General features: G+C 38.7%; 1 protein-coding gene across 1 annotated transcript; it reads right to left on the bottom strand.

Annotated features, from left to right (window-relative positions):
• Nucleotides 1–15,264: 15,264 nt before the first annotated feature.
• LOC145006369 (LOB domain-containing protein 4-like) lies at nt 15,265–19,261 on the bottom strand. The gene is made up of 2 exons (XM_078965456.1): nt 18,993–19,261; nt 15,265–15,874 (listed from the first exon to the last, which is right to left on the bottom strand). Exons 1-2 carry the CDS (start codon nt 19,185–19,187, stop codon nt 15,533–15,535), a joined length of 537 nt encoding a protein of 178 aa, XP_078821582.1. The 5' UTR covers nt 19,188–19,261; the 3' UTR covers nt 15,265–15,532.
• Nucleotides 19,262–19,644: the final 383 nt, after the last annotated feature.

The raw sequence follows: 19,644 nt of genomic DNA on the forward strand, positions 1-19,644 counted from the left end.
TTTGACTGGGGAGAGAAACAAGAGAAGGCATTCCAAACTCTGAAACGAGCTTTATGCACCGCGCCGATACTATCCCTTCTGGAGGGGACAGACCATTTTGTGGTTTATTGCGATGCGTCTAATCAAAGGCTCGGTTGTGTTCTGATGCAACGTGGTAAGCTCATCGCCTACGATTCAAGACAACTGAAGACACACGAATTCAACTCACCACGCACGATCTCGAGTTAGGAGCGGTTGTATTCGCTCTGAAGATCTGGAGACACTATTTGTACGGTACGAAGAGCACGATATACACCAACCACAAAAGCCTCCAACACATACTTAACCAGAAAGAGCTCAATATGAGACAACGACGGTGGGTCGAACTACTCAATGATTACGAATGCGAAATTCGATATCACCCGGGTAAAGCCAATGTAGTAGCAGATGCTCTGAGTCGAAAAGAATATCCTGGCAGAAAGGTTAAATCACTGACAATGACTATCCATTCTCATTTATGCGCGCCAATCCGTGAAGCCCAGATAGAAGCCCTAAAACCAGAAAATGTCACAAACGAAACTTTGAGAGGAATGGATAAGAATTTTGAGACTCGAGGAGATGGAGTTTATTGTTTCATGGACCGGATCTGGACCCCAAAGTTCGGTGGTTACCGAGAGGTGGTCATGAACGAAGCTCACAAGACCAAATACTCAATTCACCCAGGATCGGACAACATGTACCTTGATCTCAAAAAGTTATATTGGTGGCCGGACATGAAAGCCGAAATTGCTACCTTCGTGAGTAAGTGTCTGACGTGTGCCAAGGTAAAGAAAGATCGAATATCAAAAACCCTCGGGTCTGCTCCAACAACCAGGGATACCTGAGTGGAAATGGGAGATGATTTCTATGGATTTCATTACCAAATTACCTAAATCTCCGAGTGGGTACGGCACCATTTAGGTAATTGTGGATCGACTGACGAAATCCGCCCATTTCCTGCCAATCAAAGAAACTTTCAAGATGGAAAAACTTACACGAATCTACATCCAAGAGATTGTTCGAATACATGGTGTTCCTATATCTATTATCTCCGATAAGGATAGTAGGTTCACTTCAAGATTTTGGCAGTCACTGCAAAACGCCCTAGGAATGAGGTTGGACATGAGTACAGCTTACCATCCGCAGACCGATGGACAAAGTGAAAGGACCATCCAAACTTTGGAAGATATGCTGCGAGCCTGTGTGATCGACTTTGGTAAGGCGTGGGGTACCTACTTACCTCTAGTTGAGTTTTCTTACAACAACAGTTACCACACGAGCATTAAGGCAGCCCCATTTGAAGCCCTCTATGGCCGAAAGTGCAGATCCCCTATGTGCTGGACTGAGGTGGGTGACACTCAGTTAGCTAAAGGACGGATCCCTGACAGTACTCTCACAGGTCCAGAGATCATTCGAGAAACAACTGAGAAGATCGTTCAGATTCGTGAAAGATTAAAGGCCGCTAGAGACCGACAGAAAAGCTACGCAGACAAAAGAAGAAAGCCCTTGGAGTTCCAGGTGGGAGACCGAGTCCTCCTGAAAGTATCACCCTGGAAAGGCACAACACGCTTTGGAAAGCGTGGAAAACTAAATCCAAGATACATAGGGCCTTTTGAGATTGTCGCAAGAATCGGCCCTATGGCCTACAAACTCAACCTACCCCGCAAATTTAGTAATATACACCCTACATTTCACATTTCAAACTTGAAAAAGTGTCTATCCGACGAGACTCTCGTACTCCGACTCGATGAGATCGAGATAAACGAGAGCCTCAATTTCGTGGAAGAACCGGTGGAGATTATGGATCGAGAGGTAAAGCGAACGAAGCAAAGCTGCATCCCTATAGTGAAGGTTCGTTGGAATGCCAAGCAAGGACCAGAGTACACTGGAGCGCGAAGATCAAATGAAGAGCAAATACCCCCACCTTTTTACCTAGTTATTTGTAATAACTTACCTACTTGAACTCTAAATTTCGGGACGAAATTTCCCTAAAGGGGGAAGAATGTGACAACCCAACACGTTTACGTTGTGAAATTGATCCATATATCCATAATCCACATGAAATTAACATCTTTTAATAATAAATTGGATCCACGCTAGTGTTTTACGCTTAATATATCATAGATATGGACTTTAAGAAGGATTAAGAAGGGTGTTGCATTACAAAAATCCAGCCAAAAACACCAAGAGAGGTGTGTGCGGCCGTACACTAGTGTGTGCGGCCAAACCAGCCGCACACCCAGCCGCAAACCCCTCCAGCCTCACACTCCACACTATATAAAGTGGAGGACCCTCTTCCATTCACTTTTGGATGCATCCTTTTTCTCTCTATACATTCTTTCTCTAGAAAACCACCCAAGAACACCTAGAAGGCCTCCAAAACACCATCAATTAGCCTATCATAGAGGTAAAACACTTGAATCCACGCCTCAAACTCATAATGTTCTTCATGTTCTTCATCCTATGAAGGAGTGCGGCTGCACACCTTCATCAGGTGGCCTCACACACTCATAATACCCTCTAAAGTGAGAGTAAGGCCACATTGTAACAACGTGAATTTTCAAAACAATTTTTAATTTTTCAAACAACATAAACCATCATTTAATATTCTGAAATCACATGCATAACAATGTCATCGTAACAAAATACATCCCAAAATCATAAAACAATTCTTCCGTCAGTCTGTACAGATCACGCCGGCGCCTTCCCACGGTCCTCGCTAGTACCTGAAACACATAACACAACAACTATAAGCATAAATGCTTAGTGAGTTCCCCATAATACTACTTATGCACATATGCCCTTCGGGTACATGTGTCTCAGGGGACTTCCGTCCTAACTCGGTAAACCTACCGGTCCTACCTGCATCTACCTTACGGTCCATATCACAACGCCTTCCAGCCCATAACATATATGCCTTCCGGCCCATATCAAGCATAACATACATAGCACATTCAACGGTTAACTTATCATATACAATGCATACAACACATAACATCTTCGACCTTCCGGTCACACAATAAAACCCTTCCGGGTACAGTATAGTGAGAAAACACACCTCGTGGAACGTCTAGAATCTCGCGTGCTTGCTATCTCCAAATCCCAACCCCGCCTAATCATAACGAAATATGATTTTAATTAATATAGACTTCCACAACTAGACTTTACCCTTATTAACATTCCTCAGAGGGGTAAAAGACCATTTTATCCTTCTTTGACTCAAAGTCCACATGTTGACCAAAACCCTAAAAGTCAACATTCACAGTTCGCGGGGCGTATGGACTCATGTACGTGGGGCGTACATCGCCAATCCACCATCGGTGGTCTCCACCCAGTACGTTGTGCGTATTGGGAGTTACGCCCAGCGTAATGCTCAGATCCAGCCACTCTTCATTTCTAGTCTTAAATGGTTAAGACACTTCTTCAGCTTCTAGATCCGGCTCTCTTTAAGTCTCCTTACCCATAAAGTCGAAACCTTTAAGCCTTGGCATGGTTGTAAAGGCTCCTACACTCCTTAATACCTTTCCATTTCAACTCAAAAGATCTAGATCTCATGAATGGCTAATCATTCACGTCCAAGATTACTTTTTTAGGAATCTACAACTCAAATGGACCAGAAATATGATGGATCTAAGCCAATGGAGGCTACTTGCTCATAAAGTCTCCATCTTTCGGACCAAAACCCTAGAAAATGGTGCATAAAGCATATCACAAGAACTACAAGTCAAGATCCGAACTTTTTACCTTAGAAAGAAGCTCCAACCTTTGCTATTCACGGATCTACACTTGAACACCAACTTCTAGCCTCCACAATGGACTCCTCTTCTCTTTTTCTACCTTGAAATGACACCACCAAGCTTAGAACACTCACAAACAAGCTATGAACGAAGGAACAACTCTCTTAGGGTTTCATTCTGAAGGATGTTGGCTAAGGAATCAAGCCATCTCATTCCTTTTATAGCTAACCATTAAATTAGAGTGTTTGGGTCTGGACCGGTTACGCCCAGCATACCCGGGTGATGGTGCGATTAAATGAGGCGCGCAAGTACGCGCATCGTACTCCTTGTACGCCCAGCGTACTCGCCCAACACAAAATCCCAAATGACAATATATCAAGGATGAAGGGATAATTAAAGGTACCTGGATTTTGGGCTATTACAATTCTCCCCCACTAGAACCAGACTTCGTCCCCGAAGTCTTATACCGAAAACAATTCTGGATACTGCTCCCGCATCTCAGACTCGGACTCCCATGCCAACTCGGACCCCTTCCGATGTTGCCACTGCACTTGCACCAAGGGTACTTCCTTGTTCCTCAGAACCTTAACCTTTCGATCCATAATTGCCACTGGTCTCTCAACATAGTTCAGGCCTGCATCCACCTGAATATCATCTAATGGTACCACTACTGACTCGTCGGCAATACATTTCCTCAACTGCGATATATGAAAGGTGTCGTGGATCTGACCCAACTCAGCAGGTAGATCCAACCGGTAGGCTATCCTGCCTACCCTAATGATTACCCTGAAACGTCTAATATATCGAGGTCCCAACTTGCCCCTCTTCTTGAATCGAATCACTCCTTTCAAAGAAGAGACCTTTAAGAGCACAAGGTCACCAACCTGAAACTCGAGCTCGGACCAACGCCTGTCCGCATAACTCTTCTGGCGACTCTGAGTGGTCAAAAATCTCTTCCTGACCTGTTGTATCTACTCGGTCGTCTGAAGCACAATCTCCATACTACCATTACCCGCTACCCCACCTCTCCCCAGCAGATGGGGGTTCGACACCTCCTCCTATACAACAGCTCAAAGGGTGGCATACCAATGCTCGAATGATGGTTGTTGTTGTATGAAAACTCTGCTAAGGGTAAATAGGTGCCCCAACTCCCTCCAAAATCCAAAACACATGCTCAGAGCATGTCCTTGAGCATCTGAATTGTCCGCTCACTCTGTCCGTCCGTCTGCAGGTGGTATGCGGTACTGAAATGCAGCCTCGTACCCGACTCCTCGTGAAACTTCTTCCAAAACCTGGAAGTAAATCGTACGTCCCGATCTGAAACGATTGACATCGGAACCCTGTGCCGCGATACCGCCTCCCTTACATATAACTCTGCCAACCTCTCCGCAGAAGAGCTCTCACTGATAGTAAGAAAATGAGCGCTCTTCGTCAATCTATCCACAATCACCCAAATTGCATCGACCCCTCTCGCAGTCCTTGGCAATTTGGTGATAAAATCCATGGTAATATGGTCCCACTTCCACTCGGGAATCTCCAACGGCTGCAACTTACCATGCGGATGCTAGTGCTCGGCCTTAACCTGACGACAAGTCAGGCACCTCTCGACAAACCATGCAACATCCCTCTTCATATAGGGCCACCAATACTCCTTCTTTAGGTCCAAATACATCTTAGTAGGCCTGGGATGGATCGAGAATTTCGATCGATGCGCTTCTTCCATCAAAATGGTACGCGTCCTGTCCACAAACGGTACCCAAATCCAACCCTGAAATGTCATAAGTCCCCGACCATCAGTAACAAATTCCGATACCTGCCCGAAAACCCACTCCCTCTTTCGGTTTTCTCATCTCGAAACCTCAGCCTGGGCCCCTTGGATGGTGTCCAAAATCGGAGTCGTCATCGTCAACCTCATACAGACGTCTCGGATAGGGGCACTCTCCGCCCTACGGCTCAACGCATCAGCTACAACATTAGCCTTGCCTGGGTGGTACATGATCTCACAATCATACTCCTTCACCACATCCAACTATCTCCTATGGCGCATATTCTACTTTGGCTGATCCATCAAGTACTTCAGACTCTTGTGGTCCGTGTATATGGTACACTGAACCCCATAAAGATAGTATCGCCAGATCTTGAGGGCAAACACCACGACCCCCAGTTCCAGGTCATGGGTGGGATATCTTGACTCATGAGGCTTCAGCTGCCTCGATGCATACGCTATAACGTGTCCCCTCTGCATACGCACTATCGCTAATCCAGATATGGATGCATCACAATATACCACAAAATCCTCCATCCCCTCCGGGAGTGCGAGCACTGGGGCCTCGCACAATTTCTGACGAAGGGTCTCAAATGAGGATTGCTGCTCCGGACCCCATGAAAATGCAACACCCTTCTGGGTCATCTTGGTAAATCGCACGACGATCTTGGAGAAATCCCTGATAAACCTCCGATAATAGCCGGCCAATCCCAGAAAGCTCCTGATCTCAGTGGGCGATCTCGGCACTTCCCATCTCATCACCGCCTCGATCTTGGCCGGATTGACCAATATCCCCTTCTGGTTAACAAGGTGTCCTAGGAAGTGGACCTCTCGTAACCAGAAATCACACTTGGAGGATTTAGCATACAGCTTCTCCGATCTCAGAACTCCAAGAATCTCCCTCAAATGTTCCTCATGCTGCTCTCTAGACCTCGAATATACCAAAATATCATCAATGAATACGATCACCGATCGATCCAACATCAGCCTGCACACCCTGTTCATAAGATCCATGAACGCATCCGGAGCATTGGTGAGCCCATAGCCACAAACTCGTAATGTCCATAACGAGTTCTGAATGCAGTCTTCTGGATATCTTCATCCCGAACCCTCATCTGATGATAACCCGACCTCAAGTCTATCTTAGAGAACCAAGATGCCCCCTAAAACTGATCGAACAAATCATCGATCCTAGGTAACGGATACCGGTTCTTAAACGTCAACTTGTTCAACTCCCGGTAATCGATACACATCCGATGTGAACCATCCTTTTTCTTGACAAAAAGAATTGCCTCTCCCCAAGGTGAGCTACTCGGTCGAATAAACCCCTTTCCCAACAGCTCCTGAAGCTGCGAGGATAACTCCTGCATTTCTGGTGGAGCGAGGCGATAAGGCGCCTTGGCGATGGGTACCGCTCCCGGAACCAGATCGATACGGAATTCCACTTGCCTTTCCGGAGGCACGCCTGGCAGTTCCTCGGGAAATACATCCGAAAACTCGCACACTACTGGAACCTCGTCAACCGAAATTGGCCTCCCCGCGACCACTCGTATGTCCATCACATAGGCTATCAATCCACTGCAACCCTGCTGCAAACTATGTCTCGCCTTGGCAGCCAAACAAAACGCTGACCCACACCGGGTCCCCTCGCCATGCACAGTAAGCACTCCCCCACTAGGGTCTCGTATGGTCACCAGCTGTCTCTTGCAGTCAATGAATGCTCCAAACTTACTCAACCAGTCCATGCCCACGATGACACAGACATCTCCCATCGCTATAGGAACCAGATCTATAGGGAATTTGACACCAAAAATCTCGAGCACACATTCTCGAATCACGTTGGTGGCGTATACCGCTTTCTCATCAGCTATGGAAACCCTCAGAGGTCGACTCATCACCTCCCGATCAATACCGATGTGCTGACTAAAAGCCAAAGATACAAAAGACCGAATCGCACCCGAGTCAAATAATACCAACGCAGGTACAGAATTCACAAGAAAAGTACCTACGCATATCATAATATAAGCACAATATCTCAGCATAAAAGTAAATACATGAAAGAATACATACCAGCCACGACATCGGGCGCCGCACGGACGTCTTCTGCAGTCAACTGAAAAGCTCTCCCATGAGCCTTCAGAGCCTCGGCTTTCACCGGCCGAGTCTCGGTAACCCTAGCAGTAGGCGTAGATCCATGTGCTGATCCCTGGTGAAGCTGAGGACACTCGACCTTACGATGGTCTGTCTGGTTGCAATGGAAGCAAACCATAAATCCCTTGGGGCAATCCCTAGCGATGTGCCCCTCCTTGCCAAACTTGTAGCAAGCACCTCATGACCCTTGCCGCACCTCCCGCAAGTGTGGCCCTTCTGACCTCCCGTCCTCGCATCGGCGGACTTGGTCCACTTGGCTGCCGGTTGGGACTGAGCCGACCGCCGATCCACTCGTTGAGACTCGGCCTCCTCCCTGGCCTGAGTCTCCAACTCGATCTCCCTCTTCCGGGAATTTTCTTGGAGCTCAGCAAATGTCTGGTATGTCGATTTCAATACGAACTCCCGAATGTCCCTCCTTAGTACACCCAAATATCGGCTCATCCGAGGCTGCTTAGTGGACACCTGCTCAGGGCAGAACATCGCCCTCTCATGAAACTTTCGGGTGATCACAGTAACTGAATCATTACCCTACTTGAGGGTCAAGAACTCTTGAATCAACCGTCCCCTCTCCACCGGGGGAACATACTCGTCTTTGAACATAGTAGTAAATCTCTCTCAAGTCACGGCCGAAATCTCCGCAAGAGTGAAGTTCGTCGTCACGAACTTCCACCAATCCTTTGCTCCCAGGCAGAGCTGGTTCAAAGCGAATCGTACCCTCACATGCTCCGGACATAAACATGTGTAGAAGCATCCCTCAATGTCAACAATCCATCTCATCGCAGCGATTGGATCCTGCGTCCCGTCAAACTCGGGTGGCTTCGTGCTGCTGAACTCCCGGAATAGCAACGAGTCACCTCCCTGTGGTCTGACAGCAGCCATAGTTGCGGTAGTTGCAGCGGCTGCGGCCTCAGTCACCGCGGCGTACCGCTCATCGAAAGTCTCCATCAGTGTGGTCTTGATAGACCCAAACATCTCCGGAATCTCAGCCCGGATCGCCGCGACCACCTCTTCGTGAATTATCTGACGAAGCTCCTCGTCACTCACACCGCTCGTCCCAGGTCTGTGGCGTGGCCCAACCATAATGCCTCTGAAATACAACATAAAAATATCAGAGACTCACTCGAGCATACTCGCACTCGATAACGCAACCCTACTCGGCCTCCGATACCCAATGGATTCTTACTTGGGTTGCCCACTGATCCAGTGTCTTCAGTAGTACGGGCCCAATACTACTGACTACACCGCATCAGCATTCACCCAAAGTCCTCCTCCCTAAACCCCGGATCACGAGTACTCTATTCTTGCTATGCACTGGCTACCTACTGGCACTCAAAGTATCTCATAGCAGCAGGTTCCCGTAGACTAAGGCCTCACAAATTAGGCCACTCTAGTCCTAATATGAATACCTAGTCTACTCTAGCATGCATAACATATCATAACATATCTCATAACACATATTGTAAGGGTATTTTGGGGATTTTACCTTTCTGGCGTTGGCTAACCGTACACACTGCTTCTCCTTTGGTCAGTACAAAATCTCTTATAAAATTTTTATGCCTTTATTAATTGAAATTTTTTCTCAAATCCTCGGTTTGAGTTCAGTTACGCCCGAAGGTGCATCCGAATCCCTCAAACCAAGGCTCTGATACCAACTTCTAACAACGTGAATTTTCAAAATAATTTTTCATTTTTCAAACAACATAAACCATCATTTAATATTCTGAAATCACATGTATAACAATGTCATCGTAACAAAATACATCCCAAAATCATAAAACAATTCTTTCGTCAGTGTGTACGGATCACGCCGATGCCTTCCCAGGTTCCTCGCTAGTACCTGAAACACATAACACAACAACTGTAAGCATAAATGCTTAGTGAGTTCCCCAAAATACTACTTACGCACATATGCTCTTCCGGACCCTGACCTTCCGGTCCATGTGTCTCAGGGGACTTCCGTCCTGACTCGGTAAACCTTCCGGTGCTACCTGCATCAACCTTACGGTCCACATCACAACGCCTTACGACCCATAACATATATGCCTTCCGGCCCATATCAAGCATAACATACATAACACATTCAACGGTTAACTTATCATATACAATGCATACATAAAAAATGTCTAATATATATTAAAAATTAATTTTACATATTTATTTGAATCAACGATTATAATTTCACATAACTAAAAAAATATCTCTTAAATTAATAATTTATTTAAAATAACTGATTAATAATATTGACTTTTTACTATAAAAGTTTAATTAGTTTTATAACTGTGGTTCCCACGGGTTATAAACTAGTGTAATATAAAAGAACTATTGTAAATAAACTAACTAACTACAATTAAACTAAAAGGGGGGTGGGGGTTTGATTACTTGAAAACTAAAAGACTTGAATAACTAAAAACTTGCAATTAAGCAAGATAGTGAGATGCTCAAATATTGGAGAGAGTTGGTTAACTAAGTCAATTCAACATAATGAACATTTGTGTGTTTTCATTAGGATTCAACATGAAGCTTATCATTCATCCCAAATTAGTTATAGCAATCATGAAGCATGATATGCCAAGATTCCTCTTAGGTAGTATGGAGGTTGGGGAAGCCCACAACACACCTTCTTAATCAAGATCAAGGGCTTAATTGAAGCAATTGAACCTAAGAAGTTGATTAGTGTTAAGAAAGAAGGAATCCCCAATTCCTATAGGACGTCAATGCTTACATATCCATAAAGGAGCTATGATTCATAAACTATAGATGATTTTTAACATCATAAAGCTCTTGTTCTATGTAAATTCAATGATTCAATACAAAACCAAAGAGATAATCTAACATTAGCTCATTCAAGTGCCAAGCTCATGATCAAACCATTAAGGGAAAATGACTTGTAAGGGTAACAGAGTATTAGAATTGTACAAAAAATACCATTAAACTTTTTTTGTACACACATCACCAATCAACTATAACTTTTGTACATATATGACCATTAAACTTCACATTTGTTCAAAAAATACCATTATATTACCAGTAATAATAGATCATCAGCCACGTAGCATGCCGTGTGGCATGCCATGTGGCTGCTGATGTGGATTTTATTGTTTATTATGTACACATTATACCATTAAACTATTTTTTTTACACATTATACCATTAAACTTTTTTTTGTACATATTTTACCATTAAACTTTTTTGTACACATTTTACCATTAATGTTATATAATTTATTGAAAAAAATATCATTTTAAAAAAATATTAATTATTACATAAAAGTAGGTTTCCCATCACCTGATGTGGATTTTACTGATTTTTTAAATTTTAGTAAACTTATCATTATAAGTGATTTTTCTATCGGTAAACAACGACATAATTTCAATGTATTTTTTAATCATCAACCATAATCAAGAAGAGGGGGGATTATAATAAGGTAACATGTACAAAATGTTTCATGAGTTTATAAGTGTGCCTCAAACGTAGTTTCCTAAGAAAATGACTTATAAGAATATGTTTATTAGACATTAGCTAAAATAATGAACAACTGAGTATTTCTTCACCACTCCAGATAGAAGTCTCAAGTTCAAACCTTGTGAGTTTCAATCGATGTATCACCAACATAAATTCACAATGTAGTTGTAAAAGAAAATGCTTAGTATCATTGTCAAAAACAAACCCTTTCCCCCAAACCTTACAAAATCAGGGGTCACAATACGTAATGGAAAACCCATTTTATGTAAAAATATGTATAGTTTGAAATGACGTTTTTTGAATAAATTATATAAGATTAATGGTAAAATGTGTACAAAAAGTTTAATGGTAAAATGTACACAAAAAAAAGTTTAATGGTATAATGTGTACAAAAAAATAGTTTAATGGTATAATGTGTACATAATATACAAGAAAATTCACGTCAGCAGCCACATGGCATGCCACGTGACATGTTACGTGGCTGGTGACCTACTAGTACCGGTAACATAATGGTATTTTTTGAAAAAATGTGAAGTTTAATGGTCATATATGTACAAAAGCTATAGTTGATTGGTGATATGTGTACAAAAAAAAAGTTCAATGGTATTTTTTGTACAAGTCTAATACTTCGTTACCCTAACAAGTCATTTTCCCAAGCATTAAACAAGTATAAGAAATATGATCTAGAACCATAAACATAAGATAATTGATAATCTACCATGAATCCTTCAAAAACCCACAAACATTCAAAGGTTTTAACCAAAGTTAACCAATATAGAGAATTTAGCCACTCATGGCAATAGAAAAACAATCACAAAAGTCTAATTACATAAAGAAACTACCAATATCTTGGAAAGATGAAATGAAATGAGTCTTCAAGCTCCAAAATCGCCTCCTACAGGTCTCCAATGGTGAAAAATCGAGAATGTAGCTAATGGATCTGATCCCCCCAGGTTATGGTGTGCCAAATGACCAAAATGCCCAAACTGGGCAGTTGCGCGGGTACCCGCGCGACGAAAATTCGACCCTCGCAAGTGTTGTTGTAATGCTATTGGCTCTTCATTCCTCCACTCCACCCTTCCACTACCAAAGATTCCCTTGGTCCCCTCCATATCCATGTGATTTAAATTAACCAATCATATTTTAGCTTCAAATATGGATGCTCCAAGCCCAAAATAAAAGTCCAAGATCCATCTTCACAAGCCCACTTCATCCAAGCTTTTAGCTTTTTAAGCCCAAATCTTCTTTTATGGATCCGCCAAGCCCAACAATGCATCAGAAGGCCCACTAAGCCCAACTCCAGTCAATCCGCGACCGCAATGAGCTCCAAAATCCTGCAAAATTTCTTATGCAAAATAAAAAGTCCCCGATACGATCCATCAAAAAGAAAATAAAGAATATACAATGCAAAACTAATTAAAAAGAGCTAAAAATCTAAAATAAACTAATAAAAATAAGGAAATAAAATAAGCTACAAAAACCCAATAAAGTGATAATAATAAGATCTAAGAAACTACTAGACAAGTTGATGCTTGATTACTAGAAAATGATGAGGATGGAAAGAAGTCTCTGGATCTACTATCTTCTCCTTGAATCCTCTAGCTCCTTCTTCTTCCACAAGCTTCAAGAACACACAAAGATCACTCAAAAATGGCTCACAAGTTCACACAAGGCTCTAGGGTTTCGTAGATTAAGGTTTGGGACTTGGAGGCTGGAAATAAGGCCAGAAAGTGGGGATTAAGATGCTTAAATAGGGTACAAAACCCCGAAATTAGGATTTCACTCTGACAAACCTACTCATCGAAATGAGGGCTCTCAACTCGTTGAGTAGATTGCTTAAAACCCCACGGCCAATCTCGTTTCTACTCGACGAGCCTGGGGCTCCCAACTCGTCAAGTAGCTCTACAAAAGTGAATAAATTATAATTAAATGCATACCAGGAATCTGACATTACACACTAGGTACTTTATAGACTAAGGTAACAAGTAGATAACATAAAATAAGAAAGAAACGAGAACACAGAATTAGCAACGAGATCTGAAAAACAAGGGAATAAGAAGATTGCTTGGAGTCTAAATATTATTGACTTAATAAACTTATTTTGGAATAATAAAACAAAGGTACGTACCACCCTTATTTATACTAATTCTATAAGAGACCTACTCAACCACAAAAACTAGGACAACCATAATAAAAAATAAACTTTCCTATTTCATTTGAACTAAAAATCTCTGTTTGATTCAAACCGATTATCCCAACATAACTCATCAAATATAACCCCAAAAACAAAAACATTATAATCTAAAATCATCTATAAGCTCTAAATTATACGATGGACAAAACCGCATGTGAATACAAATTAAAACGAATGTAATATGCTTAGTTAAATAATTTCAGAAAATATAATTTTTTTTCAAAAAAATATGTCGGTCCAAAACCGGTTTTTACACGAAACTGGCCAGACCGGACCAATTATCCTCAAATCCTAGAACCGAGAACCGGCCAACGAGTCCAAAAAAAGGTCCGGTTTGGTTTGGTCCATAGGTCCAGATACCCACCCTATATCAAACAATGAGATTTCTTGTGATTGTTTCATCCCAATTCGTTGCACTTCCAAAAGAAAAGAATTAAGAAAAACATGAAAAGAATTTGCACTTCCAAAACAAAAGAATGCCGTAGCAAAAAGTTTCATCTATATTTATAACTTACAACATGATTCTATGTTATTTTTTTTTCCCAACTCGAATTTGCACTTCGAAGACAAAAATTCTCGTTATATGTTATGAAGATAGATGAAAACGAAGCCGAAAACATCTTCTGCAATCTAATGCACAAACATTATTTGACTGATTCATGAATTAAGTTAATACGATAAGTGAAGAACAAGTCATATATAAGAAAACTCAATTAATTATTATCCTACATATAATGTCATGAACAAAAGCTAAAGAACCCAATCATAAGGATTAAATATGCATAAAAAAATTAATAACTACATATATACAAACTGAAAATTATATTATCATATTAAATCATTTTATTGGTATAAATTGGATTAACCGGTCCTTATGAAAAAAAAAAGTAAACAAGTTAAATTGATCAAATACAGAAAAAGCAAATCATAATTATTATATGTACAAAATAAAAAATTCATTAATTATCCCTTCAATAATACACAAATGTAAACGAACAAAAGATTCATTCTTTGTCAATAAAGACAAAGAAGAAAAAGAAAGTAAAGTACACTTGTATTTTCGGAAAGCAAATTTCTAATTGAAGTATAACCGTCCATGGTAGCATACCCTATAGATATTGGCCACCATGTTTCAGAAGAACCCAAAAGGTACAAACAGGAAACAACATATATATACACACATTATGTTGTTTTCTCCATGTGTTTTGTGGACATGATGATGATTGGCCATTAACATGTCATGGCATGGCATGACTCATCCATTCTTAGTTTTTTGCTTCTATATACATATAGATGATGATGATGATGTTCTAGAACAATCATAGTGGACCTCATGGTTTGCATATCATATTTTCATGCACGGTCAGCATCCATATAATGAAAACCCAACAATAAACAATTATTGTATTTCCCATCAGTTTTTTTTTATATAAAAATATGTTAAGTTGAATTGCAAAACTCTATAACATGTTAAATATGCATTATAAATTATGGATTTGTTACAAATAAATAAGCTGGGCCGAATAGAAAGTTGTTTAAGTGTATCTAAATGTTTACAACATTTTAATTGTTTTCTTACTTAATAGATTTAATTCTGAAATGATATCTGTTAAAAATAAAACGATCTAAACGTGCGTTTTTACATGTAATTTGTACTTTATCTTAATACAATCCTTTTTTTTTTTTTTTTAAATTTAATTTAATACATTAATTATCAATAATTAAACCGAAGAAATCAATAACGAATCATTTCGATCCAATTCCATGGGTAATTGTCCAAAGTCCAATTAAACTCACTTGACTACTACCAATCCATCATATATGCCCGCACACATAAACCACATATAATTCAGAATTAAGATCTTTGTAACACTCTAGAAAATAATGAATGATATAGAAAAATCATTATCAACTAAATCAAATCGAAACACTATATATAGTATATCATGGAGTGAATCATAATTTAAAATTTACAATATGGTTAATTATATATCATCAATATCATCATCATCTTCTTCTTGCGGTATGCAAGAGAGAGATATACGTTACATATATATTATATATATATCATATATAATAAGGTATAATATATTAAGAAAACAAAAAAAAAATAAAATAAAATAAAAAATAAAAAAAAAAATAATTCCGAAATGTGGCAAACAAAGGAACCCTCAATATAGCAAGTATTAAGGAAAAATATGGTTGCTAGTTGCATGAGGACCATAAGGACTCCCCCATGCCCATATTAGTTTGGTCAACCACCATGTCCATGCCAAAAAGGGACCTGGTTGGTGTTCGTGATTGGTGGTGTCGAGATGGTGGGGAGATGTTTTCTGGTGATTGATTGACAGGACTGGAAGAGAAGTGGCGCATCCGCATGTGAACAACTTCAGCCTGTGACACTGCCAATTGTGCTTGAAGTACGTCTATCTGTTGTTGTAGGGATGATATAGCACCCACGCAACCATACACTGGATCCCTGATCCTGGCGTTTGCCTCATACACCATTGAGCTCACTGCATCTCCTCTGTGGTGCTCGGGTAATTCCTATATTAAAAGTTATGTACAAATTATTTATAAGGATAAAAATCATATATATGTATTTATTCTTTTGAAAACCAAGAAATGACATTAAACACACATTCATAATCATTTCATATGATAAAGGGGCACACATAGGGATCCTCACGGCTTCAAGAAATATCATCCCGTTTGGGGCCCAAAAACTTGTCCTATGATTTCATTATTTTAAATCAAAAGAAAACAAGCTTGTCCATTGTCATCATTACTGATCGATTACGACAAATATTAAATATATATGTTATTTACTTTTTTTAAAACAATAATTATAATAAAAAATAAATCTAAGCTTGAAGAAAAAGAATAAAGTTCTCATAGCATGATGTTGCTTTTTCCTTTGGACAATTTTTTTAAGTAAATTCGTACACGTATTTCATTAGTTATAAGGAAAAGGTAGTTGAACCCCTTCCGTGCACATTACTTTAATTTTTCACACTTCTACCATAGAATCATTTGACCAAAAAAAAACATTATAGACGACTTGTATTCTAATTTTTTTCATTAATTAAAACATATGTGTTTCACACTCCTTTCTATTCATTCATTCCAAAAAGCTATACAGCACAACATGAACATTACTTTTCTTTAAGAACTTAGAGTTAATACTTAATAAGGGTTACAGTTTCAACAATTTACGTAAAATTTCGTGGCAGTGACGGGGAAAAGGTGGTGGAGCTGGTGGTGGTGATAGCTGAGATGGTTGTGGTGGTTGTAGGAGTGATGGTTATGAAAGTGGTGGAGGTGGTGACGCTGAATAGTGATATATGAATATTACATTTTCTGTCGTACCGCTACACCAAATTACTTAAGCGGCAATGAAAAGATGTGTAGCCTAGATTTATTCTAATATTCTGAACTATTTGTTTCAAGTTTATATGCAAACATAGTACTCAAACCAACCATACTAATTGTTTTATATCTTTTATACATTTTAATCTTTCAAAGTTTTTAATATTCACCTCTTAGCTTGATATACTTTTAAGGTTTAGAAATTTCACTATTATCTTCATGTTACATAATATATATAGTTTATTAAGATAATAGTAAAATTTCAAAAAAAAATTCAAATAAAAAACAAGATAATAGTAAAATTTCAAAAAAAAATTCAAATAAATCAAATTTGGAATTGAAGTTTAAAAACCTTATAGGATTAGTATATATATATATATATATATATATATATATATATATATATATATATATATATATATATATATATATATATATATATATATATATATATATATATATCAGCTGCAATTTAATTTGCAGTGTATCAAATACTCGCATCTTACATTACTTTGCTAAAAAAGAGATATTTACAGTGATACATTATAACAGAAATTCCAACGCAAAAGATTAAAAAACGGGTGGTGGATTTTTTGTTGCAGAAAGTATTTAAACTTGTAGAAAAGAAAAGGAAGTGATGGAATGAGAAAAAAGTCTAAGGAAATGATGGAAAATCATGATATAAAATAAAAAGAGGAGACAACCTGTCTAATATGACTTGAAATGACAAAAGCATATATATATATATATATATATATATATATATATATATATATATATATATATATATATATATATATATATATATATATATATATATATATATATAAAAGTAAGTTGGTTCAATAAAAAATATATAATTTAAACAATATGATGGAAGCATGATTAATTAATGACAAGTATCTATTTTTTTATTTATATATATATATATATATATATATATATATATATATATATATATATATATATATATATATATATATATATATATATAGTGAAGTACTTGCAAAGTACTACTTCATAACCAATCCTTGACTGTAAATTAACGTTGGCCCCATTCATTTTCAACAGTTAAATAACCGAAATCGCTGCAAAAAGCCGGTTCGAATATTGGTCGCAAAACTTGTATTATAAAAACGAGATAAAAGCGGATGTACCCGCTTACTCTCAATGTGGTTTTAAATTGTTTATTTGTAGTTGTATAGTTAATTTAATGTTTCAAAGAAATTTGATTATTTGGTTATTCAATGGAATCCTAAGACGATGTAAGTTATTAAACTTTAATATTATTTATACAGAAAAGACTCCAAAACCCATACAGAGAAATCTAGTCTCGAAACTTAAATGCAGACGAAATTCGCTGGTTGAAGTTACAATTTTTGCTATACCCTCATACATCTAGTTTAACCACATAAATTAGTAAAAGGGGACGAATGCAGCTGTAAGCAAGTATCAAAAAACTACTATTCAAAGAATTGACATGAAGATTTTGTTGAAGATCGAGAATCCACAAGATAGTGATATAGTGCACTATTTGCCATGTTGCCCAAATATTAAATACAAAAACAAAAAAGATAAAAAAATGCTCTTAACATGACAAAAGATGGAAGTGGAACCAAGGGTTACCAATAACGATTGATAGTTTGCTACGTTTTATTAAAAAGATTTCTATACCACCAAACTATTGATTTGCAAAATCCGTCATAATTTAATTTCTGTATTTAGTAAAACGGTTACAAAGTTGGAATTTAGAATGGTGTTAACAGATGTGAATCAGTGACAAAAACTAGGGTTTACGGTCAATGCCCCGACATAAGTCTTAATGTAACCACTCTTATAACTAACGCATTAAAAGTTGTACATTTGGTAAGAACAAAATGTCAAAGTCGAGATGTAATGGTTTTATAATTCACTTGTCCGACAACAAATTTAATGACTTTTGTTGCATTTTGACTTTTACCAAATCTGATTTTAACTAAACATCTTTAACAAATCTAAATTTAGATTTGATTGGACTTATTCAAGTGACTTAATGTTATGCTAAACGGGTACCCGAGTTTGTGGTTGAGTTAGCGTTATTTGGTCGGTTGATTGAACTCAATTGATTCAACTTTTTAATGGTTAAAAGAAAGTAAGACTGTTTAACTGTTTAACCGTTCCAAGTCGTTTGATTTGTTCACATACGGAACCAAACACACTGAATGCTAAGCAAGAAAGAATGCAGTGCGCGGTGGAGGTGGTGGTGGTGGTGATGATGATGAAGGAGGAGGAGGAGGAGGGAGATGCAACGGCTAACCTGGAGCATTTTGTTGACATTGCTAGCACCGAACACCTTATGAACACTTGCGAACTTGTGAGGCTCGTCGGCGGGGAAATAGGGAGCAAAAACACAGTCTTGAGAGCATCTCCGCCGCAGAAGCTTGCAAGCGGCACAAGGTGACGCCGCCCCTTGTTTTCTTCCGGCGCCACCACTGGTACTGCTCTCTTTCATTGAATTAACAGTGTGTCTGTGTGTGATCAAATATCCGACTGCATGCAAATATATTGGACCAATGAAAAAAGCAAAAGAAATGAGGGGTCATGGAAGAAAGGCGATTGTGGTGATATATAGACAAAACTGGATAGCAGAAGATCTATAGTGGGACCAAGACTTCCAGAATCTTTGATTTCACTAAAAAACAGAAGATAAAAAAACCCACCATTTTTAAAAGGATTATGTTCTAAAATAAGAGAAATGGAGGGGACTAGGAATAATCACAAATTTTATAAGACTGTATATGGGAAATGTTTTTTTTAATATTTGGTAAATTACTTTATGAATAATGCCTAGTAGGCTAATACAAAAAGCTTTTATTTGTTAATTATCGAAACATAAATTCGCAAAATAAGAAAGGCATTTCGTAAATTAACAATAAGAAAAGTAAATTTGTTAAATTAAAATCATTTCA

This window comes from Lactuca saligna, chromosome 7 (genome assembly GCF_052625555.1).
Source record: "Lactuca saligna cultivar CGN05327 chromosome 7, ASM5262555v1, whole genome shotgun sequence".
Lineage (NCBI taxonomy): Eukaryota > Viridiplantae > Streptophyta > Magnoliopsida > Asterales > Asteraceae > Lactuca > Lactuca saligna.